Here is a 22122-nt window from a genome sequence, read left to right on the forward strand (position 1 = left end):
CGGTGAGATTTCTTGTCATTGAAATCACCGTGTTCTACTTTGAAGTAAATATTTTCATCTCAAAGTGTAAACAAATTCAGTAATGTCGTAGCAACATGCAGAATGTTGTGTTTAGTTGTGTGTGATACTCACTTGCAGTGCAATGTCATTTCCCATTATGTCAGCTTGATTGTTTGATGAATGCACTTATTTTCAATGTTGGAGTCACATTTCCCATAGGGGTTTTCTTGAGTGATTGTGTGTCCTTCGTGAAGCAGTTCCTGCAACTGAGATACTTGAAGATTTTCAACTGTTTATTGCCTTTTGTCAACATCTTTTTGGACTCGGGCAACAGTATCTCTAACCATTTAAGTGTTTCTAAAAACAAAGATGATGTGACTTACCAAACGAAAGTGCTGGCAGGTCGATAGACACACAAACAAACACAAACATACACACAAAATTCAAGCTTTCACAACCAACGGTTGCTTCGTCAGGAAAGAGGGAAGGAGAGGGAAAGACGAAAGGATGTGGGTTTTAAGGGAGAGGGTAAGGAGTCATTCCAATCCCGGGAGCGGAAAGACTTACCTTAGGGGGGAAAAAAGGACAGGTATACACGCGCGCGCGCATGTATCCATCTGCACATACACAGACACAAGCAGACATTTGTAAAGGCAAAGAGTTTGGGCAGAGATGTCAGTCGAGGCGGAAGTACAGAGGCAATGATGATGATGAATGACAGGTGAGGTATGAGCGGTGGCAACTTGAAATTAGAAATTAGCGGAGGTTGAGGCCTGGTGGGTAACGAGAAGAGGGGATATACTGAAGGGCAAGTTCCCATCCACCAACCTGTCAGAACTCCGGAGATGGGAACTTGCCCTTCAGTATATCCTCTCTTCTCATTACCCACCAGGCCTCAACCTCCGCTAATTTCTAATTTCAAGTTGCCGCCGCTCATACCTTACCTGTCATTCAACATTATCATTGCCTCTGTACTTCCGCCTCGACTGACATCTCTGCCCGAACTCTTTGCCTTTACAAATGTCTGCTTGTGTCTGTGTATATGCGGATGGATATATGTGTGTGTGTGTGCGCGCGCGCGCGAGTGTATACCTGTCCTTTTTTCCCCCTAAGGTAAGTCTTTCCGCTCCCGGGATTGGAATGACTCCTTACCCTCTCCCTTAAAACCCACATCCTTTCGTCTTTCCCACTCCTTCTCTCTTTCTTGACGTAGCAACCCTTGGTTGCGAAAGCTTGAATTTTGTGTGTGTGTTTGTGTGTGTTTGTGTTTGTTTGTGTGTCTATCGACCTGCCAGCATTTTCGTTTGGTAAGTCACATCATCTTTGTTTTTAGATATATTTTTCCTACGTGGAATGTTTCTCTCTATTATATTCATTTAAGTGTTTCCGCGCAGTTCAGTCGGTAACAGTTTGAAATTTGAACATGAGCAGTCACACAGGCATCTTTAAAAGACTACCAAACACGTAAGCTTTTGACCAGAAGGCCTTCTTCCGAAATATACACACGCACGCACGCACACAGTCTGTGGCTGCTGGGGTCAGGCTCAGTGTGGCTGCGGCAGCGAGTGACAGTGGTTGTGTGTGTGTGTGTGTGTGTGTGTGTGTGTGTGTGTGTGTGTGTGTGTGTGTGTGTGAGCTGATTTTGTGTGTGCGTGTGGCGTTTATTTTGGAAGAAGCCCTTCTGGCCGAAAGCGTGTGTTAAGTAGTGTTGTTGTGCCTGCCTGTGACTCAACGTCTCTGCGACATGGAAGTAGTAATATCCTTTTAATAATACTGTCATCACTCCACAAGGTTTTTAAGTGGTTCCATTTTGATTATGGGTGCATATTTATGGGTCAGCAAGGTCTTCAGGCTTCAGCATGGACATTGTTTAGCATGAGGAGACCAAGCTGGCAACTGGGGTGTTTCTGACCACTTGTGTGCCTAGCTTTAGGTGAGCCACCACTTCACCATTTGACAGCAGCTCCTGGTAGCGTGAAAAAAAAATGTAATACTGTCCCGTGCCTTACTGTGGGATACATCTGCTCATAAGCAATGAGATCATGTGTCATCCATGTGAAGCATTACTTTGTGCTGTCCAAAATTTCTCTCTCCAAACTCATTGTGAAGAAAACAATTGCTTGTCTACACAAAAAAAAAAACAGTTAATTTTTAGCACTAAGAGTAGCCTGAGCACTTCTTATTCTAACAGAAATTTCTTGAGTTTCTTGCAGGTATGTTTTCAGAAAAAGGTTAATACTTTAGCCAGTTGTCAAAGATTTTGTCTTTAGCCTTCTACTGTTGGTACAGATAAAAAATGAAGTGCATGCTCCAGGGTCAAAAAAGTTACTTCTGTTGGAAAGAAAGTATTGATCAGTCTCTACTGTGGCCATTCACAATGTTGGTGCTGTTTCGTGTGTGTGTGTGTGTGTGTGTGTGTGTGTGTGTGTGTGTGTGTGTGTGTTTTGTGGAGGTGTTCGTAGCGACAAGCAATTCGCTGTGGAAACGGCTTACGAAGTCACCGCCACACTTTTAATAGCGGGCTGACCGGTCTGCTGGAACAGTGAACAGAAAGATGAAAACCCAAACACTCTGATTAATAAAAGTCGGTACTTATCTTTATTAACGAAGATACAGTAACACAGTAGGGAACTCCGTGTCTACAGAAATCTGTCTAGTTCGAGTCGGAGCGGCTAGGTCAGTGTCGGCTGATGACAAACAACAACTCTGCTGCGATGAACACACAACTGACTAGCAAGTACACAATTCGGTGGCGAGTATACAACTGAGCGGCGAATACAGAACTGTCCTAGCGCTCGCGACTCCAGCGCTTAAGAAGCCAGAAGCCAGCGGTGGCGCGCGCAGACTTGCGGCGATTTCCTGTATCGCTGGTGCTGCTTATGCGGACGGCGTCCGGACTTTGATGCTGCCAACCTTTTGGCAGTGGGCTCGGGTGGCATTACTGGCTAGGATATAACACTGTGTGTGTGTGTGTGTGTGTGTGTGTGTGTGTGTGTGTGTTAGATGCACTCAGGACATTTTGTAGCGAGTATGAGATTTCATGCAGAACTCTAGTATCATGGCTGCCAATAATTTTGATTCTGATGCTGTATCTATCACACTACTCTGGAAACTTCTGAGTGCAGTATGCTTGTCATCTTACAAGTGAGCAAATACCCTTCAGTTGTATTATGCAATAAATAATTTCCAGAGTGAATTTTTGACTCTGGAATGGAGTATGTGCTGATGAGAAACTTCCTGGCAGATTAAAACTCTGCCAGGCCGGGATTTGAACTTTTGCAGGAGCAAGCTATGTCTCCGCAACAGCCTTTTTTCCAGGAGTGTTGGTCCTGCAAGTTATGCAAGAGATCTATGTGAAGTCTGCAAGGCAGGAGATGAGGTACTGGCAGAGAGAAAGCAGTGATGACAGACTGAGTTGTGTTTGGGCAGCTCAGTGGTGAGTCCGATTCGAGTCCCTGTCTGTCAGGAAGTTTCAGTTTAAGTGGTTTGTCCTTGTACAGAAGATAAGACTCCCTGTTGTTCACCCATTGTATTGAAGCCCGCTCTCTCATTGAATGCTATGAACAGCAGGTACACTTTTCTGCAGCATCCTTTGTTTAGAATTGATGCGAACTTGAAACAGTCCCTTTGGGCTTAGAAATTGTAAATTTAAGTGTACAAATAATAGTTTGGAGTGCACTGTTTGCTTATATCAGTTTGTATTTTCTCTGCTGATTTTTGTTTCCATGGTTGGGATTGACATATTCTTTCTAAAATTTTGTGTTGTTGGTTTCTATTGGGTGCATGGTGCCGAGACAATAACCATGTGAGAGTTTCTGTGCAGGGAATATTTCAGTTTACTGGTCTTTGTTCAGTAGAAGAGGACTTGATGAAAGACATGCATTGCTCATCTGCAACCTCCAAATCATTCTGAGAACAATGGGAAAACAGCACTGTCGAACATTCAGAATGTTTTGGTTGTATGTAACATTATGAATCCAAATATGACAGAAGCCGACGAAATCATCTTACATGATGAAAGATGTTGCAGAATGTGGCAGAAAAGGATTGGACGAAATTAGTATGATCAATTCCAGAATGTGGTCCCTATGGCACTTGTCGAAGACCACCATTACCTTGCCCCTGTGATATGCCAGATAGTGAAAGGAACTGTCAAAGTAAGCAAGAAATGGCATCCACAGATGTTGATTCCATACATCAGGACTTAATAGGGAATGTTGAAGGAGAGGTGTATCGATATTTAGCACCAATCTGCCACACCAAACATGCCATGAAGAATGGATTTGACCAACTTGGAGTTAAACTACAGTTGTCAAATGACAACCCAGCACCTGATCAACGTGGATACAACCAACTCCTCTACCATGTGTAATGCACCACAGAACAACAGACATTTGAAGAACAGAGGGCAACACACTGGTGTGTTTCCAGTGTGGATTCACTGAACACGTACTTAGCTGTCCTCCTCTACTTTTCATCAAGAAGAGAAAAGTGCAGAGACAATGTCCATGTCCTCCATCTGAAGCTTTACTACAGTCAGAGGCACAAATCAATGTCGGGACTTTCCGTTCAAGGAAACTGAAGACCTGCTTGACAATCACAGAACTTCAGCGGGAGATGTCGCCTCCAATCTGTATCATGGTGAAAAGGAAGTAACAACTTGATCAGAATGAGAGAACCTGCAAGTGCAGCCATGCAGAGGATGTTTGATAAGGCCAGGGTCCAGGTACTGTAGTAGGCTCCAGTGGAACTTCCGAATCATCTGGTTGCTGTCTTGGATAGGGGGCAATGCAGTGAGCTGTGGTGCACGCAGTGTGGTTTAGTGGTTAGCATGCTATGGATCACCAGCTCAAATCTCACCACCAGCCATTATTGGTATTTGCTATCAATCATTCTTGGAAGGTTCTTGAAATTTCTTGTGTTTGTAATATTTGTACGTTGGTATCTTCGATGTTTGTATAAATGGCAGCACTCTCTGTCCAGGAATTCAGTTCTGTTCTGTCTGTATACTGGTGTTAGTAACAAATGTACTTTCAGTGCTAAGTGTTGTATTTTTTTTAAGACTGTGCTTTCGGATGTAGACTTAGATGTGGTTACAATTTGGCAATAACACCTACAAAATATTTAATATGTCCGGGTGGAGTGTTGAGTACATGTTTATCCACGTGTCTTCCACCTTCTCTGAGAGTACTGTTTGTTTGTTTAGAGTGCCAGTGTCTACAAGTCCTGTTTTGATTTGACTGTGGTATAAACCCTTCACCCTTGTCACCTTCCAATACATACATTACTTCTATTTTTTGTGTGGGTATATCCATATCAGTTACTGTGATGTATGTGTGACACACCTCTTGTAATGTTATAGGTGTGTATTGTTGAGCTTGGTGGCACAATTGGTGATATTGAGGGTATGCCGTTTGTTGAAGCTTTCCGCCAGTTCCAATTCAGAGTCAAAAAAGAGAACTTCTGCTGTGCACACGTGTCCCTGGTGCCTCAAGTAAGTATAGCATTCCCACTTTGTGAAATGGCATGATTTAGACAGATTTTTTTTCATCAAGTCATAAAATATTGTAAGAGTACAATGAGAGAGATCTTTAGATAACTAAAATGTGTCATGAATCTATCAGCCCCGCTCAACTGGAGAACCGAAGACAAAGCCAACGCAGTCAAGTGTCAGAGAACTTAGAGGACTTGGGTTGTCGCCTGACCTGATTGTCTGCCGCAGTGAGAATCCCATAGGGCAGGCTGTCAAAGAGAAGATATCAAACTTCTGCCATGTGGCACCTGAACAGGTATTCTTCGTTTCGTTTTTTGTTTTGAAAGTTGTCATGTATTTTGTGTGGTGTGTACTGTTATATGTAGAAAAAGTCTCTTTCTCACCATTAGAATTCTTCTTAAAAGTCTGCTATCATGAAGAGGTAGCCAGTACTGAGTAGCAGTTGTTGGAAGATAAGGTTACCTTTAATGCTTGACCTACCTTCATCGCAGCCCACTCGCCTCAGTGACCACCTTTAGTATTCTTGCTCTCATCTTGATAACCATTCCACATTCCAGACCGTTGCTAATCAAATTCACATTTTTGGGGGAAGAGGTGTGTGAAGTGCCTTTCAGCAAACTTAGAAAAATAAAATTCTTTGAATTACCTGCTACAGTCAAGCCGCTGAAAGGTGGTCTGTGACAGCTGGTGGCTACCTTGCCAATGCTACTGCAACATTCATTGTTATGCTGTGTCACCCATCTGCAAATGTCACAATTGAAAATTTTGTGGCTGCTGCTGCTGTACTACTGAAGTGTTAGAAAACACTGATAATGCTGGGGGATTGAAAACACACTCTTCATAATTAAAGAGAAAATGTTTGGAAATAAAAGTCAAAATAATATAAAGATTATGATGTTTCAGTATTTTATTGGATAGAAGCATTTCTTACCTGCATTTTAAGGAAGAGGTAGGCTTCACGGCTGTCATCCCCTGATCTTATTATTAACTCTTCCACCCTCTTGTCCAGTTCACCTTCTCGCTTCCACGCCTCTTCCAAGGTGTGCCATGTGTATTGGTCAGTATTTTTCTGCTTTGTGGGAGTAATACTGCTCAGTGCATCCTGCACTCATAATTCAACATCTTTTAATTTAAAACTTTTATTTCTGTTTGAGCCCACACAAGCTCCATTGCATTAAAATGGCAATAATATGGTGGAAGGCACAACACTATATGACCATTTCCCTTATAAATTTTATCAGTGTCGTAAATGATCTTATGTTATTTGTGCTCTTTTGTGATATCCAGCAGTTCTACCTTTTTTATTTCCCTATCAAATGTATCTATGCTGTTCTTTTCTAGCCAGTTCACTATGCCAGTCTTCCTGCTGCTGCTTGTAGGGATTTTCTTCAAGTGAACAGAGTAACATGTTCCATTATCCAATGTTATAGTGGAGTTCTTTTCTCTCTTTGGACGCAAAGAGGGTACAAACAATAATTTAAATTTCAATGCTATCACTTCCTTGTGATAGTCACCAGAATTATTTGATGTAAACAGCAACAGAGCTTTTGGTACAACCATACAGATTGTTCCAACATGCAACAGAATAATGGAAAGACTGGTTTTCACTGGAAAATAACTTGCAGTGAGAGAAGCACCTTCTTCTGGGTTGGATATTCGTTCCATCCGTTAAGTCATGTATATGCCGCTGAATTGCGTCCTCTTGAAAATTATCCAGTTCTGTCATTTTAGCACAACACTATCTGATATTCCCTGGAGTTGGAAGAGCAGCAGTTGACTCTTGTGAGTCTTCAGCACATTTCTCCCTGTTTTGTAGCAGTTGTTAGAATTTTCAGAACAGCAGTTACTTGTTAAACGACTTTTGAAAATGGTATAAGACGCCACCTGCTATCCCTTTGTTCCTCAAAATAGTGTCATACATTATATACAAGCTCATGAGATTGACTCATTAAGGTAATGTCCCTGCCTACTTTTCTGTGATAGAGGAAAAGGTCATATCATGTACATTTGAAATTGTCACTTTGCACCGCACTGTTAACATGAATGGACTTGGTCACTCACAATCTGTGACAAACAATGAACACACAACTGATGCTTTGCAGCCACTAAGAAAGCATGGCACCACATGTGACGTGGGGTGGTGAGTGGTAGGGGCGCAACCCAGCACCATCACCGTGGCAACATCTGCGGATTCCAAAACTCGGATTGGCACTAGATTATCTCCTCCATACGATGTGGTCCACATGCGTGAAGTGTCAGGGACTTTCTTTTAGCAGCCTAACTAGCCATTACATTGATATTCTAACATGTGCTGCTCCCTCTCTGGAGGAAAGAGAAAGAAAGAGAGAGTTTATATCGATACTAGTGATGCAGAATCGGAACATTAACAGAAGATGTCAAGAATTTTTGCACATTATGTGAGTCGTGAGAATGACTTTCATGACAGTACTTAACTGAGTTTCATAAACATTGATGAAGCTTAGTAAATGAAAACATGGTTGTTAAAGATCCTTATTTTGAATTATTGTGTGGAAATTTGTGGCATAAGTAACTTGAAGGTTTGTCTTATTGCTGGCACCACTACTTTCATGGTGTCGGCAAACAATATATTTAGATATTCTATGCAGTGATATTTGCCAACTTATCTTCTTCAGGTGAAGCAATGCCTGCTATTTGTGACCTTTGTGGAGGCTTATGTACACAGATTGCTTATCTTTTAATGAGACTTTCTTTACTCCATTCATAAATCTAGCCTAAGAACAACTGGGAGTCAGTATTAAATACCATATTTCATATGCCAAAAGTGATATTGTTGGTCACCTCCTATCTAATGAAAGTATGCCTCGCTGTAACAAAACGGAAGTACTGGTGCAGATGTTTGATTTCAGGTGTCTTCTGCTCAGTTTACTTCAACACATCTGGTGATGTGTTGGTAACAAACCTGTGAGAATCCAATTAGTGTGTCTCATTTCTTTGAAAGTCTGTTCAAAATTTGTCACTTCAAATTATTAGGATATTTGCAAATTACTGTACCAATAGGATAGGTAAGTTTTGCTTTGGTCTAAGTTGCCTGTTCATGAACTTAACGACTTCCCCTCCATGTATATCTCACCTAACAGGTGTCTTTACGTAAGACTGTTTTCTTCACAATATAGTAATTCAGGCACATTTTTACATCTACATCCATACTCCACAAGCCGCCTGACGTTGACATTGACCTGTCCACAAAAGTTATCACTCATATCTTAGCTGGACATAAGGAACAGAAAAATATCCTTTATGATCAAAGAGATTGAGCCATGTTACATAGCATTCACTTCAGTGCTGTGAACTACTATTGTCATGTTTTACTTAGCCATTCTGTAGCTGGTTTGAAAACAATAGTGTTCATATTTAAGTTTTGTAAACAACATTTTGATGAATGTTACATAATTTGTTTTTGAAATTGTGGCTGCTGTGTACTCACCATGTAATGACATGCACATAGGAGCAATGAATATTGATCGTTGCACCCCACAGATTTTTTGGGGTATTTCTGTGCTGGTGAGTTCGACAGTCTTTAAATGACTGTATAACCACTGTGAACTTGGTGGCAATTGGAAACATCTAATTATTAATGTAGGTCCACCAAGTCCATTTACTCTTGCCCATATTAATTTACAGTCAGATATATTTTTGACCTTGATAGACTAAAAGGTTCTTCTGCATGTTGCTTTAAGCACACCTGATAAATCTAATTTATATGTATTCTACATGTTGCCAAAAAGTTTCCCTACCTTCATGTGTAGGCTTAAAATGAGAATGTTCTGGTTGGCAAAAAGCTGAAAATGTTGATATAGATTTAAATATTGATACAATATTTAATGATTGTTCTTCAATTAATACTCTTGAAATAACTTTCGAAATGGTTCTTATAACCATGAACATTTATTGAATAACCGTGTACAGATATGCTTTATGAGTTGAGATATCACTCGCACTGAATTGATCTGCGGATTCATTACAAAATTGTTTACATGTCCATTATTGTATAACTTATTCATTGGCAACTGTTAATATCTACTCGGAGGCACCCATTAAGCAGTCTGTGTGGTATTGGGAGCTCCATAGCACACTTGCTATGATGAAAGGTATCTGCTGGCAAAGTCCAACCACTGTACAAGGCACAAGGAGTACTTCAAACGACCCAATACAAAACAAGTATTTGCACTGATACGGAATATCCTGTATATTAAATTGATGCTCCAGTTCATTATCTATGTGATGTCAAGGACACAGGAAACTTCGCACTTCTAATGCTTATAGGAATAGTCTCCAATTTAATTTTGCAGAAATTCTGTAGCCTCACAAAACCAACTCTTCATGTCTAATTTGATTATGAGAGTCACATGAATTGTGGGGCAAGTTCACAGTTAATATTTCAAGATTTTCGTTCTCCACCATTTCCTAACACTCAAGTGCTTAAACCTAACAGACTATTCTTTCTCCTGTGTGGCTGCCCAGACATTGACGGAAGCAAAACCTGTTAGCCCTGTCTCATTATTGGTGCAAGGCAATGTCTAAATCAATTTTGCTGGAAGTATGGGCCAAGTTTTTGTCAATTTGTCTCATAAAACCTTCCTTGTGAAACAGCTCCGTATGTGGGCAAGTCTCATCAGCCACCTTCAGGTGCTAATGTGATATTAGTGAACCATGTTGGCAACAGGAGTAGCATTTACAAAAAGGACATTCCACAACAGGCACAATTCACAGTGACCCTACAAACTCAGTTGACAGCTGCCAGTGCAGCTTCCATCTGTTTATGAACAGCAACCAATTCCTCCTTCATGATCCTGGAATGGTCCCAGTCCTTAGCTGTATCTGATGGTGAATGTAACTTTTACAGGAACAAAAAGAAGTAGAGATCTTTAGTAAAAAGCAAAGATAGTGCTTTATTCCCAAGCAGAAACATGAAAAAAAATTGACTAACTACAATGTAGTATGACAAAGTTTGCCAAAACTGTTATCATTATATGAAGAGCAAACTTCCTCCATCATTTCATGGTTGGATACTGCAGCACTGCATGAGACAACTATTGATCATATTGTTGTGATCCACAAACAGGCAGGCTTTTATTTCACCACAAACAGGCTGGTCTTTATTTCACTGTTTCTCCTGCAAGTAAAGGTGACCATCTCATTATCGTGCTGTGCGCCTGTCATATGTATGTTCACTTGTTCTTCAAACAGCGGTAAGACATTATCTATGCACAGCAAAAGTACACTCTATTGAAGTTCGGTATCTTTTATTGCATAAGGTAATCCCAGTTAAGATTTGCCTACAGTGTTCGCAATAGCAGTTTTTGCTGCTTTATAGTCTGTAGCCGGAGTCAGAATCACGTAAAATCTATCTGTGAAACAGTGTAACCCTTTATAGATAGATCTCTGAGCAGTCACTGTGCCATTCCTCTCACCTGTGTAAGAAGTGAAATTCCATACATGACCTTTGACTCTGATGAAACAGTTTTATGCCATACTTATTTGTCTTTTATGGCAAACAACCACGAAATTTACGCATGCCTTTAATTCATGAAATAATGTATATTCACACTTGAAATATGCGTACACCATTACAAAGAATATTCTTACCTTCTGCAGTTGGTCATGATCAGTTTCACATTTGTTCTTGATTAGTGAAATGTCATTTACTTGAACACTTATTAGAAGGGACTGAAGTCTGTCAAACCTCACAACATTTGAACGGAAATTGCATTGTACAACAGGATTCTGGCACCAAAAGGTCATGCAAATCAGTTTTCTGTCCCCTCTTTCATCATAGAATCTGTAATAAAATAATTTTGTGTGTGTGTGTGTGTGTGGGGGGGGGGGGGGGGGGCGGCGTGTGGCCGTGTGGAAGAGAGGGAGCGAGGGGGTCTAGAGATGTGCGGTTCTCATCTAAACAGAGCATATTTCCCAGAAAGTACATCAGTTTCTGGCATGTGATCAAACTTCACTCTGTGTGAAGATCTTGCCCTTAGCCTCAAACTTCTGCACTCTTTGTGCATAATTTCTGAAGGAATAACAATACTGTTAGCCTCTGAAGTGAAGTGAAGTGGCTGGATGCCTACTCCCACTGTCTGCTTCAAGCACCAAAGGTTGTAGATTCAGTTTAAATCATTTAAGGATTTTCTACTCACAGGATTTTAAATTGGAAACTGAATAAAATTTGAGACTATTTATTTCAAATGTTCTTCATTATAATTCCAAAATTTCTTCTTGAACTTAATATATGTCATCCCCACATTCATCCACTACATAATCTCCCATAAAAAGTCTTTATTTCCTCCAAATATCAAGTGAACCTGTGAGTAAATTTACTATCAGTTGAATATTGATTGATTAAAAAATTTATCAGTCATTAAAATGTGAGAGGTTTTTCTGCCGCAGGGTCATTCTTTATTTAATCAACCTTATTTTAGTCAAATTCTGGATCTTGATTTTTCTGGATACCTATTACCATGCTGTTTATAAACACTGCAATTTGTAACAGTTTTCGACTGTATTTTTTGTTTATGGACTTTAAAATATAAGAGCTTCAGATTTTCCAAACCTTTTGAGGAATGAATTTGAGTATAATTCCAAAATTATTGAAGCCATAGAGTTGGCTCTATAGTCATTTTATAGAACTTCACATTTGCGTTAATGTGGTATGCAATACAGCGTTATTGTAAAAATACTTTAATCTTGTAAAATTCTACAAATTTTGGTTTTCCAAAATCTCAAACCCCCTTCTATTTATTATCATAAAATGTATTTCTTTCAAATTTCTGTTTGCATTTTATATAATTTTAAGGTGGGAAAAGGGTGAGATGGAGGGGAAATTTATTTTAAAATACAGTACTGCAATTCACTGACTTTTCTTAGCACTTCATATCACAAAGAATGGTGGCTTTAAATTTACTCTTGAATGACAGTTTTTACAGTGTAGTGTTTACAGGGAATAGTGCATATGCCAAGTTTGAAAAAGACTGTTAACCTCTTAAGTGTGTGTTGGTTTTGGTACTGGGTGATATTAACATCACTGAAGCTGATTTTGAAGATAATTACACTCGTTTCTGTTGTTAGTTCATATTTGGTATAGTGATGCAACCCAGTCTTCCAGCTAAACTAAACAATTCTCATAACCTATGATTTTTCAGAAAATAACATATTAATGCCTCAAGATGAAGTTCATTCCTAATGCTGGACCATAACCCACACTGCATCTTTTGTTGTTTACTATCAAGAGGATAGTACTGATCTCTCAAACATCTGATTTATATCTTCATTTGTGACTGCTTACTGCATGACGCAGTGTTTTCTATCAAAGCTAATGAAAAAAGGATGCCCTATGGGCTGCCCTTTTTCTTCATGCTTTTAGTATTTGGTCTGCGAGGGGACATAAACTTCCTAAAGCGGTACACCACACTGAATAAAAAAGTTCATTATTTTAAATTACTAATTGCATGAAAATGCAGGTATGTATGATTAATTAAAATTTGGCACAAAAATGAGAAACACCAAATAGAAAATAAAGTGTTTTTTGTTTCTAGAAATTGAGAGTGTGATAAAATTTTATAGTTTAATGAGGTATTTTCACATTTCTTTATGTGCAGGCACAGGCATTCTAATTCTATAAGTATGAAGAAAATCAAAGAGGGCCAGTTCACACAGTTTCCTTGCTAGTAACAAAGGAAAAAAATTGCCTAATATTAGAAAAATATTTTATTTTTCCGGTGGCAGTGCTGCATAATGTAAAAACATTCTCAACACGTCTTCACAAGGCATAACAATATTGATAAAGACTGGACTGTTTTTACCACAGCACATAGTAAAGAAGGGCTTATGAACAGTCTCAAAAGAATTGCTCCTGAAACAAATTTGCAAAAGGCATTTGAAAATAAAGCCATGACACTTGAGCAACTGTAGAAGTATAAAAGCCATAACAGATAAGACGTTATAATTGTCTAACAACTTTTAGCATTGTACTTGATAATAACATAAAAGCTGAAATCTAGATAATACAGAATATAAATGTAATAATACACAGTGAAATGACAGTTTACTGTTTTAAACAGTATTGGATGACTGTAGTTAAAAAAAACCATCAAAAACTTTTTATCTATAGAAGTTTTACTCAAGAAACCATTCCTGGCACAGGTTTTGAATTATGTACAACAGAGGAATACTAGCAGAATGAAATAAAGTTGTCGTCCTGATCAAGTAAGTCAGAAATAGTCAAAGGAATTTGTACACTACATTCTCTTATTCAGAGTGCCTGAATATCAGGTTGCAATTAAGTCATACTACTTGAATAGTAAATCAATCGTACACATTCATAAGATGTGCATGCATTGAAATTCTGCTACTTAAAATTGCCTTAACCAGTATTACCAGTGCTCAAAGTGGGTGAAATTGGCCATTAGTCTAATAAGTTTGAAGTTATTGGGTTTTGTGCTTGGATGGAATTCAAGGGGCTTGTTGCTTTATTTTTTTAATTATTCTGATAGGTATTATGTAAGTAAATAATGCGTTGTTTGGCCAGCTTTTTCACTATTATCCTTTGTGCCAAAAAAGAAGTTGAGAACTCTTCTAACATAAAGAAAGCAGATGGACTGTTTCATGTAAATTTTACAATTTAAATGTCATGTCAGGTGTGCTATAGGATTAATAAAAATGTTATTTAGGTCTTATGAATATAATAGAGGGAAACATTCCACGTGGGAAAAATATATCTAAAAACACAGATGATGTGACTTACCAAACGAAAGTGCTGGCAGGTCGACAGACACACAAACAAACACATACACACGAAATTCAAGCTTTCGCAACAAACTGTTGCCTCATCAGGAAAGAGGGAAGGAGAGGGAAAGACGAAAGGATGTGGGTTTTAAGGGAGAGGGTAAGGAGTCATTCCAATCCCGGAAGCGGAAAGACTTACCTTAGGGGGAAAAAAGGACAGGTATACACTCGCTCGCACACACACGCATATCCATCCGCACATACACAGACACAAGCAGACATTTGTAAAGGCAAAGAGTTTGGGTAGAGATGTCTGTCGAGGCGGAAGTACAGAGGCAAAGATGTTGTTGAAAGCCAGGTGAGGTATGAGCGGCGGCAAATTGAAATTAGCGTAGGTTGAGGCCTGGCGGGTAACGAGAAGATAGGATATACTGAAAGGCAAGTTCCCATCTCCGGAGTTCTGACAGGTTGGTGTTAGTGGCAAGTATCCAGATAACCCGGACTGTGTAACACTGTGCCAAGATGTGCTGGCCGTGCACCAAGGCATGTTTAGCCACAGGGTGACCCTCATTACCAACAAAAACTGTCTGCCTGTGTCCATTCATGCGAATGGACAGTTTGTTGCTGGTTTTGAACACATTGGTATATAGAGCAAAAACTGTTTCTGACAAGGACCACTTAAGGTCCGAGATTAACCATCTGAAGTACGTGTTCTGAGAGAATGGCTATGGTGCACACGATATAAAGGCAGCCTTATCAAAAAAAAAAGGAAACGTAAAAATGCTGCACACTCACAGGTTGAAACACCGATTGCGGTTCTTCCTTTTTGTGGCATGATTTTCAGCAAATAGGAAGAGTCCTGCGTAGACAAGTTATAAGACCGATTTTTCGTCCTCCTAAGAAAATTAAGGAGATTATGTGCCCTGTTAAGGACAATCTCGGCCTCAGGATCCCTGGAGTATATATAATATACCCTGTGAGTGTGGAAGTAATTATATAGGTCAGACGATTCGTACCATTTCCGACCGCTGCGCAGAGCACCAACGCCATATTAAAAATAGAGAACTGGAGAAATCGGCAATTGCGGAGCACAGCCTCACGAACAAACATAAAATTTTGTTCGATGAAACAAAAATTCTGTCTCATGCCTCCATGTACTGGGATTAGGTTATTAAGGAGGCTGTTGAAATAAGAATGAGTCAAAACAACTTTAACCGCGATAGCGGATACCATCTGAGCTGTGCATGGAAACAATCGCTCGATGCAGAGAAGCAGCAGAGATGTCCCTTCCAAGGTTTACGTTCCAACAGAAGCGATTGCGCCACCGGCGCCCACAGTGACATTGTCTGCGACCGCAGTACGTAATCGCCGACCAATCAGAAGCCTTCCATGGGCTATAAATAAGGCTACCACAGCAGCAGTGAAGACAGTCAGCTCCTGACTATGATGATAGAGGTAATCGTTGAAAGCTCGAGATTTTATCCAGAACTGATGCGGCAAGAATACCTAGAATGTTTTACATATAAGTGCCGTCGCGAAAACTTCGTTCCCATCACATCTCTTTACTGCTGTCTCTTTCTGTGCATTTAGTTTTCTTAAAAGTTCAGTCTTGTCCCTCAGTTCCTTAATTTCTAAATCCTTACACTGCACTGAGTTCATAAACAGAATCATTAGCTGTGGTCTGGTTGACTTACTTTCTTTTCGGTGACATAGTTTTTAAAGTCACCAAAGCTCGTTTTTGCAAACTTCTTGCTTCACAGCATTCTGCGTGACTTCCAGATCTCTGAGAAACGAGTTAACTTTTATTATTCTTGGAATTATTTACTTACTACTATACAACTACACTAATTTCTCATTATTAATCAATTAAATGCTAGGTAGAAGTGATATTTTATCATTGACATTGGTGCCACAATAGCATACTTCAGCAAAATTTAAAGATAAAAATTCACTAACTCACAACCTTCAACCTGTCGGAGACCTTATCAGTTTAGTTATGCAGACATTGCAACTTATATTGTTGCTATTAAGTCCTTAGATCAGCATGCAAAAAGCAAGTATGCGAGTTCAGTTGCAAGTTGTACTGTATTCTTACATTGAATTAGTTAACAAATCTTGTACAAAAAAGACGATTTTCCTAAGAAATAAAACTTTAGTATCCACGAGCAAAACTAATAAATCTGAGCAATACAACTTATTTATTTCCTACACAATATACTGAATCATTCACTGTCATAGAGTAGGCCAGTACCACATGAAAAAGCATTAAATTTATGTGAATTAATTTATTTTAAGGCAATTTTCTAGTTAGAACTATTTTCAGTGTTATTTATGTACTGACTTCTTATCTTTCCACTCACATACTTGAATTCTGTAATTTATTTCCCATTCCAGTTTGGAATGTTTACGCTGGGTATTACTGTGGGTAGTAGTTTCTTTATTGAAGGTAACACTAAAGTTTGTTTCTCAAATCTCATTGAAACTCTTTCGACCGAAAATCAGTTGAACACACATGCAGTTTTCATATTCACTTTGTCTGTACATTTGTATTGAACTATCCATTCACGTTGCAAGTGCTAGTCTTTTGGAAAACCATAACAACTAATGTTTGTGGTTTTTTGAGCAATATTAATGAATTGTAAAGAAAAAAAAAGGTTCAAATGGCTCTGAGCACTATGGGACTCAACTTCTAAGGTCATCAGTCCCCTAGAATTTTGAACTACTTAAACCTAACTAACCTAAGGATATCACACCCATCCATGCCTGAGGCAGCATTCGAACCTGCGACCGTACCGGTCGCGCGGTTCCAGACTGTAGCGCCTAGAACTGCGCGGCACACTGGCCGGCCAGTGAATTGTACCACAGTGTCATTATAGTGGCTTTATTCATGATTGACACACAGTAAGTTACTTGCTTTGGATGCCCACCATGGCTTCAAAGTGAAGTCAAGCCACGCAACCACATCTGGGAATTTTTTACTCACCAAGAGCCAATTGGTCTTTCATTTATGATAGAAACATTGAGTTAAATATTCTCAGTATTCAATTTATAAAGACTTTGCCTGTAGTTCGAATTAAAGTAATACACAAAAGTGGAGATGAAATTCTGAAAGTGTAAAATTAAAGGTGATTCTTCAGCAGCTGGAAGTCCTGAAAGTGGGAGATTGTGGTTCAGAGTTAAGTGACTGTTCTTGTAGTGTACTGTAGATAAATGGAGTTTAAGATATGGTAAAGACTCACACTTCATTTGTTTGAAGCTCTTGTCTTTTGCATTTCCTTTTCGGGTGTTTTTTATTTAGGCGAGTTACTTCATGTTACCATTACTTATATGAACATTGAAGATCATATTGCTTCTACTGAAACATTAGTAGGTTGTTTTTACTGGCATATCAGTTTTTGTCTTCTTGTTCCTCTGTTTCCATTCTTGACCTAGACAGTATGTAATTGTTCCCCAAATTACTCTCCATACTGAATGTTTGTGGTCAGCCCAATTCTTAAGAGCCAGGTAAAATATTCAAAGGACCAGTATTAGATCCTTGTTGATTGAAGAAGTTTTTCTGTCACTTCACGCTACTTTCACCTCTGGCAATGTTTGTTGTTGTGAAAAATGACAATTTGTACCACAATTTGAAGTCCATTTTAAACTGTGGTTTTTATGCAACTCTCTGGGTATGTTAACTTTAAAGGTGGGCGTAAGGTAAGGGCATACCAACGTTACTATGATGATCAAACCAACCCTTCAGGTTGATCGTATCTGTAGCTTTTTTTTACTTAAAGTTTAAGTATTGTAACAGAATCCAACAATGGAAAATCCAGGAAGGAATTTAACAGTATTATGAAAAGGATAGTTGCTACTCACCTTATAGCAAAGATGCTGAGTCGCAGTTAGGCACAACAAAAAGACTGTCAGAAAGTGAGCTTTCTTCCAGCAAGACCTTCATCGAAAATCCCCCCCCCCCCCCCCCCCCACACACACACACACACACACACACAATGACCGCAGTCTCTGGCTGCTGTGGCCTGGGTTGGGCCTCAGCAGCCAGAGACTGTGGTCATGTGTCAGAGTTAGTTAGTTAGTTTTTGTGTGTGTGTGTGTGTGTGTGTGTGTGTGTGTGTGTGTGTGTGTGTGTGTGTGTGTGTGTGTGTGTGTGTCTTCAACGAAGACCTTGTTAGAAGAGGTTCACTTTCTGACAGTGCTGCTTGTAATATATTTCTCTTCATTTTTATTAGTTTATTTATTTATTTATAACATTTTCTGTGAACTATCTCTTTACAGACAGAAGAATGAAAAATAAACAAAATATGCTGTAAAATTAATTAAAAATTGTGGAAAGTAGGATATGTAACATTGGCTTTACCCAAGAATTATTACAAAACAGTAGTCTTCCATGAAAATATGGGATGCATTCTGCTACTCTTTAGTGGATCGTTCTGTGAACATGTGCAGTAAATATTCTGTGCCATATCTTGACCATTAAGTTTCCTTAAACCCTTTTAACTGTGTCAATGGCTATGATGTTAGATCAATTTGGCGAGCTGCTCAGCCAAAATTTCCAAATTGCTAAAGTGACTGGGTAATAAACTCTTGCATCCAGAGTACACTTGCAAAACAATTGTGCTGTGGAAATGGATGACTGCATAAAACAATGGGGCCAGTGGAATACTCTGCAGTTGCACATAGGGTGCCTCAGGCAGGCAACATTCTGCTATAACTATGCATTTAAATTGTTAAATTCATCATAAGTCAATGTGAGTACACTTCCATTTGCTATCAAACTGATTTTTATTCCTTGTTTCTTTTAGGTTATATGCATCCATGATTTGAGTTCCATCTATCGTGTACCGTTGTTAATGGAATCACAGGGCATTGTAGAATTCTTCAGCGACAGGCTTCAGTTGAATATACCAGTACCAAGGCCCCGACGCTTTATGCAGAAGTGGAAGAATCTTGCCGAAAGGTATTGTGCCATACATTTATAAATACAACATGTAAATAATGTAGGATTAAAGAAGACCACTCACCGAAAAGCAGAAGCATTGAATTGTCGATAAACACAAACAAATGAAAGAAATGTACTATCTTTCGAAGTTGTCCTTGAATGAACTGCAAGTGCGCGTGCACGTATGCCACTACGTGACGCAGGCTAGATTAACTGTCTTTCCTTCGAAAACAAGAGTGAAAATTGGTTGAAAGCTGTTACTTTGTTTACACACTTTGCACTCTTTGTTGAGCATCATGAGGGGGAGGGGAGATGGAGACCACTTCCATGTTGCCAAGCCTAGAGCCTGCTGCATACAACAGGCGTATCTGTTCAGGTATGCAGTGTCAGTTTCATGCAAGGTGCCAAAATGTAACTGCTTCAATTTTGGTTTAATAGAATGTGCATTGGGATTTCAGTTTTTGGAACAGTTAATTTGTGTAGCAGTTAGTTATGCTTATGGGTTCAGTTAATTCATTGAGCTGCATGCCAGTCTGGTTACTTAAAGCCAATTAAAACACGCAACAACGTGAATAAACACCTGAAAGAGTGTGTAGAGTTGTGTGAAACATAAATTTCATTTTGTCTCATCTTTGGAGCATCTGTGGTCTCTCACAAAGTCCCATTCGTGACCTGTGCACTCTTAGCGGTATGTAGTGCACAATAAAAATTGTGCGTCATATTGCTTGGCAGATTACTCTTGTTGGTGGACCAGAGTTAATCACCTGCACTGTTAAACTACTAAATCAATCTAAGAAAGATTTACCAGGCTCACTTACGCATAGGGACACAAGTTAAAAATTGTAACTTCTTAGATACCACTAAGAAATATAACTGCTTTCAGAAAGACTCCCAGATCAGTCCCCTAGGTTGTAAATATACATCACAAACAGTCTCTATTCCACTTCTAGCCAGTTTCTAGTAGCTCTTGCTGACAATCTCCTTCAAAACAAAACAACATAACATTTAAAAGTCAAAAAGGGAAAACAACTCTCACAAACACCACACTTCAAATTTCTGTGGCAACAAATGAAATTTATTGGCTTCAATTAGATATTGCCCAACCTATGCTACTGTCCTGCTAACTGATGGCCCTGTACACTGCTATGAGACATCTGCTTACTGAGCATGTGTACAGTCACTCAGCTACTGAAGTGCCACACTGCAGGGTTTGAGGCCTCCCAACCCTTTCTGCCAGCTGTCTTTTAATGAAAAGTTTCCTCTTGACCTAGCGATATGCCATCCTTCCCTATTAACTGCTGTTGCTGAACTGAGTTGTATGGAATGCTTGCACTGTTGGTTGGTATCAAATCACATGCAAATTGAATCGCCCACATGTTATATCACTTCACTCCAATGATTGGTGCTACAAAAGCAAGCACCACAGAATAGCTATATGTACAGGGTGAACATTAATAAAACAGACAAATTGTGGGGACAGATTCTTGACTGGAAATGGAGGAAAAAAGCTCTTATGATCATATGTCAGAAATTGACAGTGTATGTTAAATGACAACAAATCACCCCAGAGCACAGTACAGAGCTGCATCACATCCATGTCACAACAGATGTTCAAAGTGGCCTCCATGGGATGCAGTGTGCACAAAGTACATGTAATTGTACTTTGGCTTTCACAATGATGGCAGGTCACTTGCCTGGAGCTTGCTTTAGGATTTGTATCAATATCCTGTAAAATCTGGTTTTCCAAATGTGGTGTACACACAGTCCGCCACCTCCATGTCCACACCCAAAAAGGGCTTGAAATGTTGTGTGTCGTGGTTGGTGTCTGTGAGGATACTTGTTTTGGTATAGCCGTGCTGCCTCTCAACCATTTCCATCTGCTTGGCTGTACACAATTATCATCACGTCTTGTTCCTGACGTGAATACCGGACAATTCTTCTACTTGCAGTACAGTGCATCAACCACACAGCCTGTAACACAAAAGGTACACGTGGCACATGGTCAGAGGAACTTTCATTTGTCAGTGCCATCAACCATAGCAAAGATATATTTCGGGACAGATGTTCATGGTACTTTTTTCCCTCCATTTTCAGCCAGGAATCAGTCCCTGGTTTTCATCAGTTTATCATCAATCATCTGCTTAAGAAAAATCACATTTAACATCTTCACAATGCTTTGTCAGTTGCTTCTTGGCTATAGAGACAGACTGCGACTGACAATAAATGCAGCACACTTGGTGCAATGTCGTGAAGCTATGAAATATGGTCTTTCTTTCTTAGATGGTTGCCTGATGATTTGGTTGTTGAAAAAGGATACAAAATTTGTCACTTTAGCGATTCAGATTGTATTGTAAGTAAAATAGTAATACGCAAGTGCTGTTCCTTCGTGAACAATGTGCCCAAAATTACTGAAATGTCACTCGTAATAAGTATATTTTTACGAACTTCTTAGGGTACAGATTCCTTCTATAAAGGCTAACAAGTTTTCATGTACCATTTATGCAGATCATGTTTTGACAAACTGCAACATAAAATGTTTGATTTAAGAAATTTTAAGAACCATGAACTACTATCATCTTAGTTTGTACTTCAGTTTATATCATAATTCCATCATGATATTTGAGTCTGTCTCAACCACGTGCCTACAAATTTATGATTTTTTTTTGTTAACACTTTGTGTTCTGAGCTGTAACGCTTAAGCATAGTCTAAGTAAAAAGACTGTTTTACCCCTATTTACATCTATAGTAATTATCAGAAAGTTAGTATAACAACAAAAAACATTAGCGTGAATGAAAAATTTATAAATTTTCATTTTAAGTGGTGCATAATACCTTTTTCTCACGTTAACATGTATTTCCATAAAGCAATGTTTATAACATTGTTTTGAAAAGAGGAAAACTTGAGCAAGTACACATGCAAAGAATTTTT

The 22122-nt window shown here is 39.2% G+C and overlaps 1 protein-coding gene across 1 annotated transcript in view; it reads left to right on the forward strand.

Moving 5' to 3' along the window:
* Window positions 1-22122, forward strand: part of LOC124594812 (CTP synthase) — an 85585-nt gene that overhangs the window by 12810 nt on the left and 50653 nt on the right. Inside the window, exons 4-6 of the mRNA XM_047133253.1 lie at window positions 5363-5494; window positions 5625-5789; window positions 19057-19211. Coding sequence (XP_046989209.1) covers window positions 5363-5494; window positions 5625-5789; window positions 19057-19211 — 452 coding nt within the window. The remainder of the gene's footprint in view (window positions 1-5362; window positions 5495-5624; window positions 5790-19056; window positions 19212-22122) is intronic.

Source organism: Schistocerca americana, chromosome 2 (genome assembly GCF_021461395.2).
Source record: "Schistocerca americana isolate TAMUIC-IGC-003095 chromosome 2, iqSchAmer2.1, whole genome shotgun sequence".
NCBI classification, from domain to species: Eukaryota; Metazoa; Arthropoda; class Insecta; order Orthoptera; family Acrididae; genus Schistocerca; species Schistocerca americana.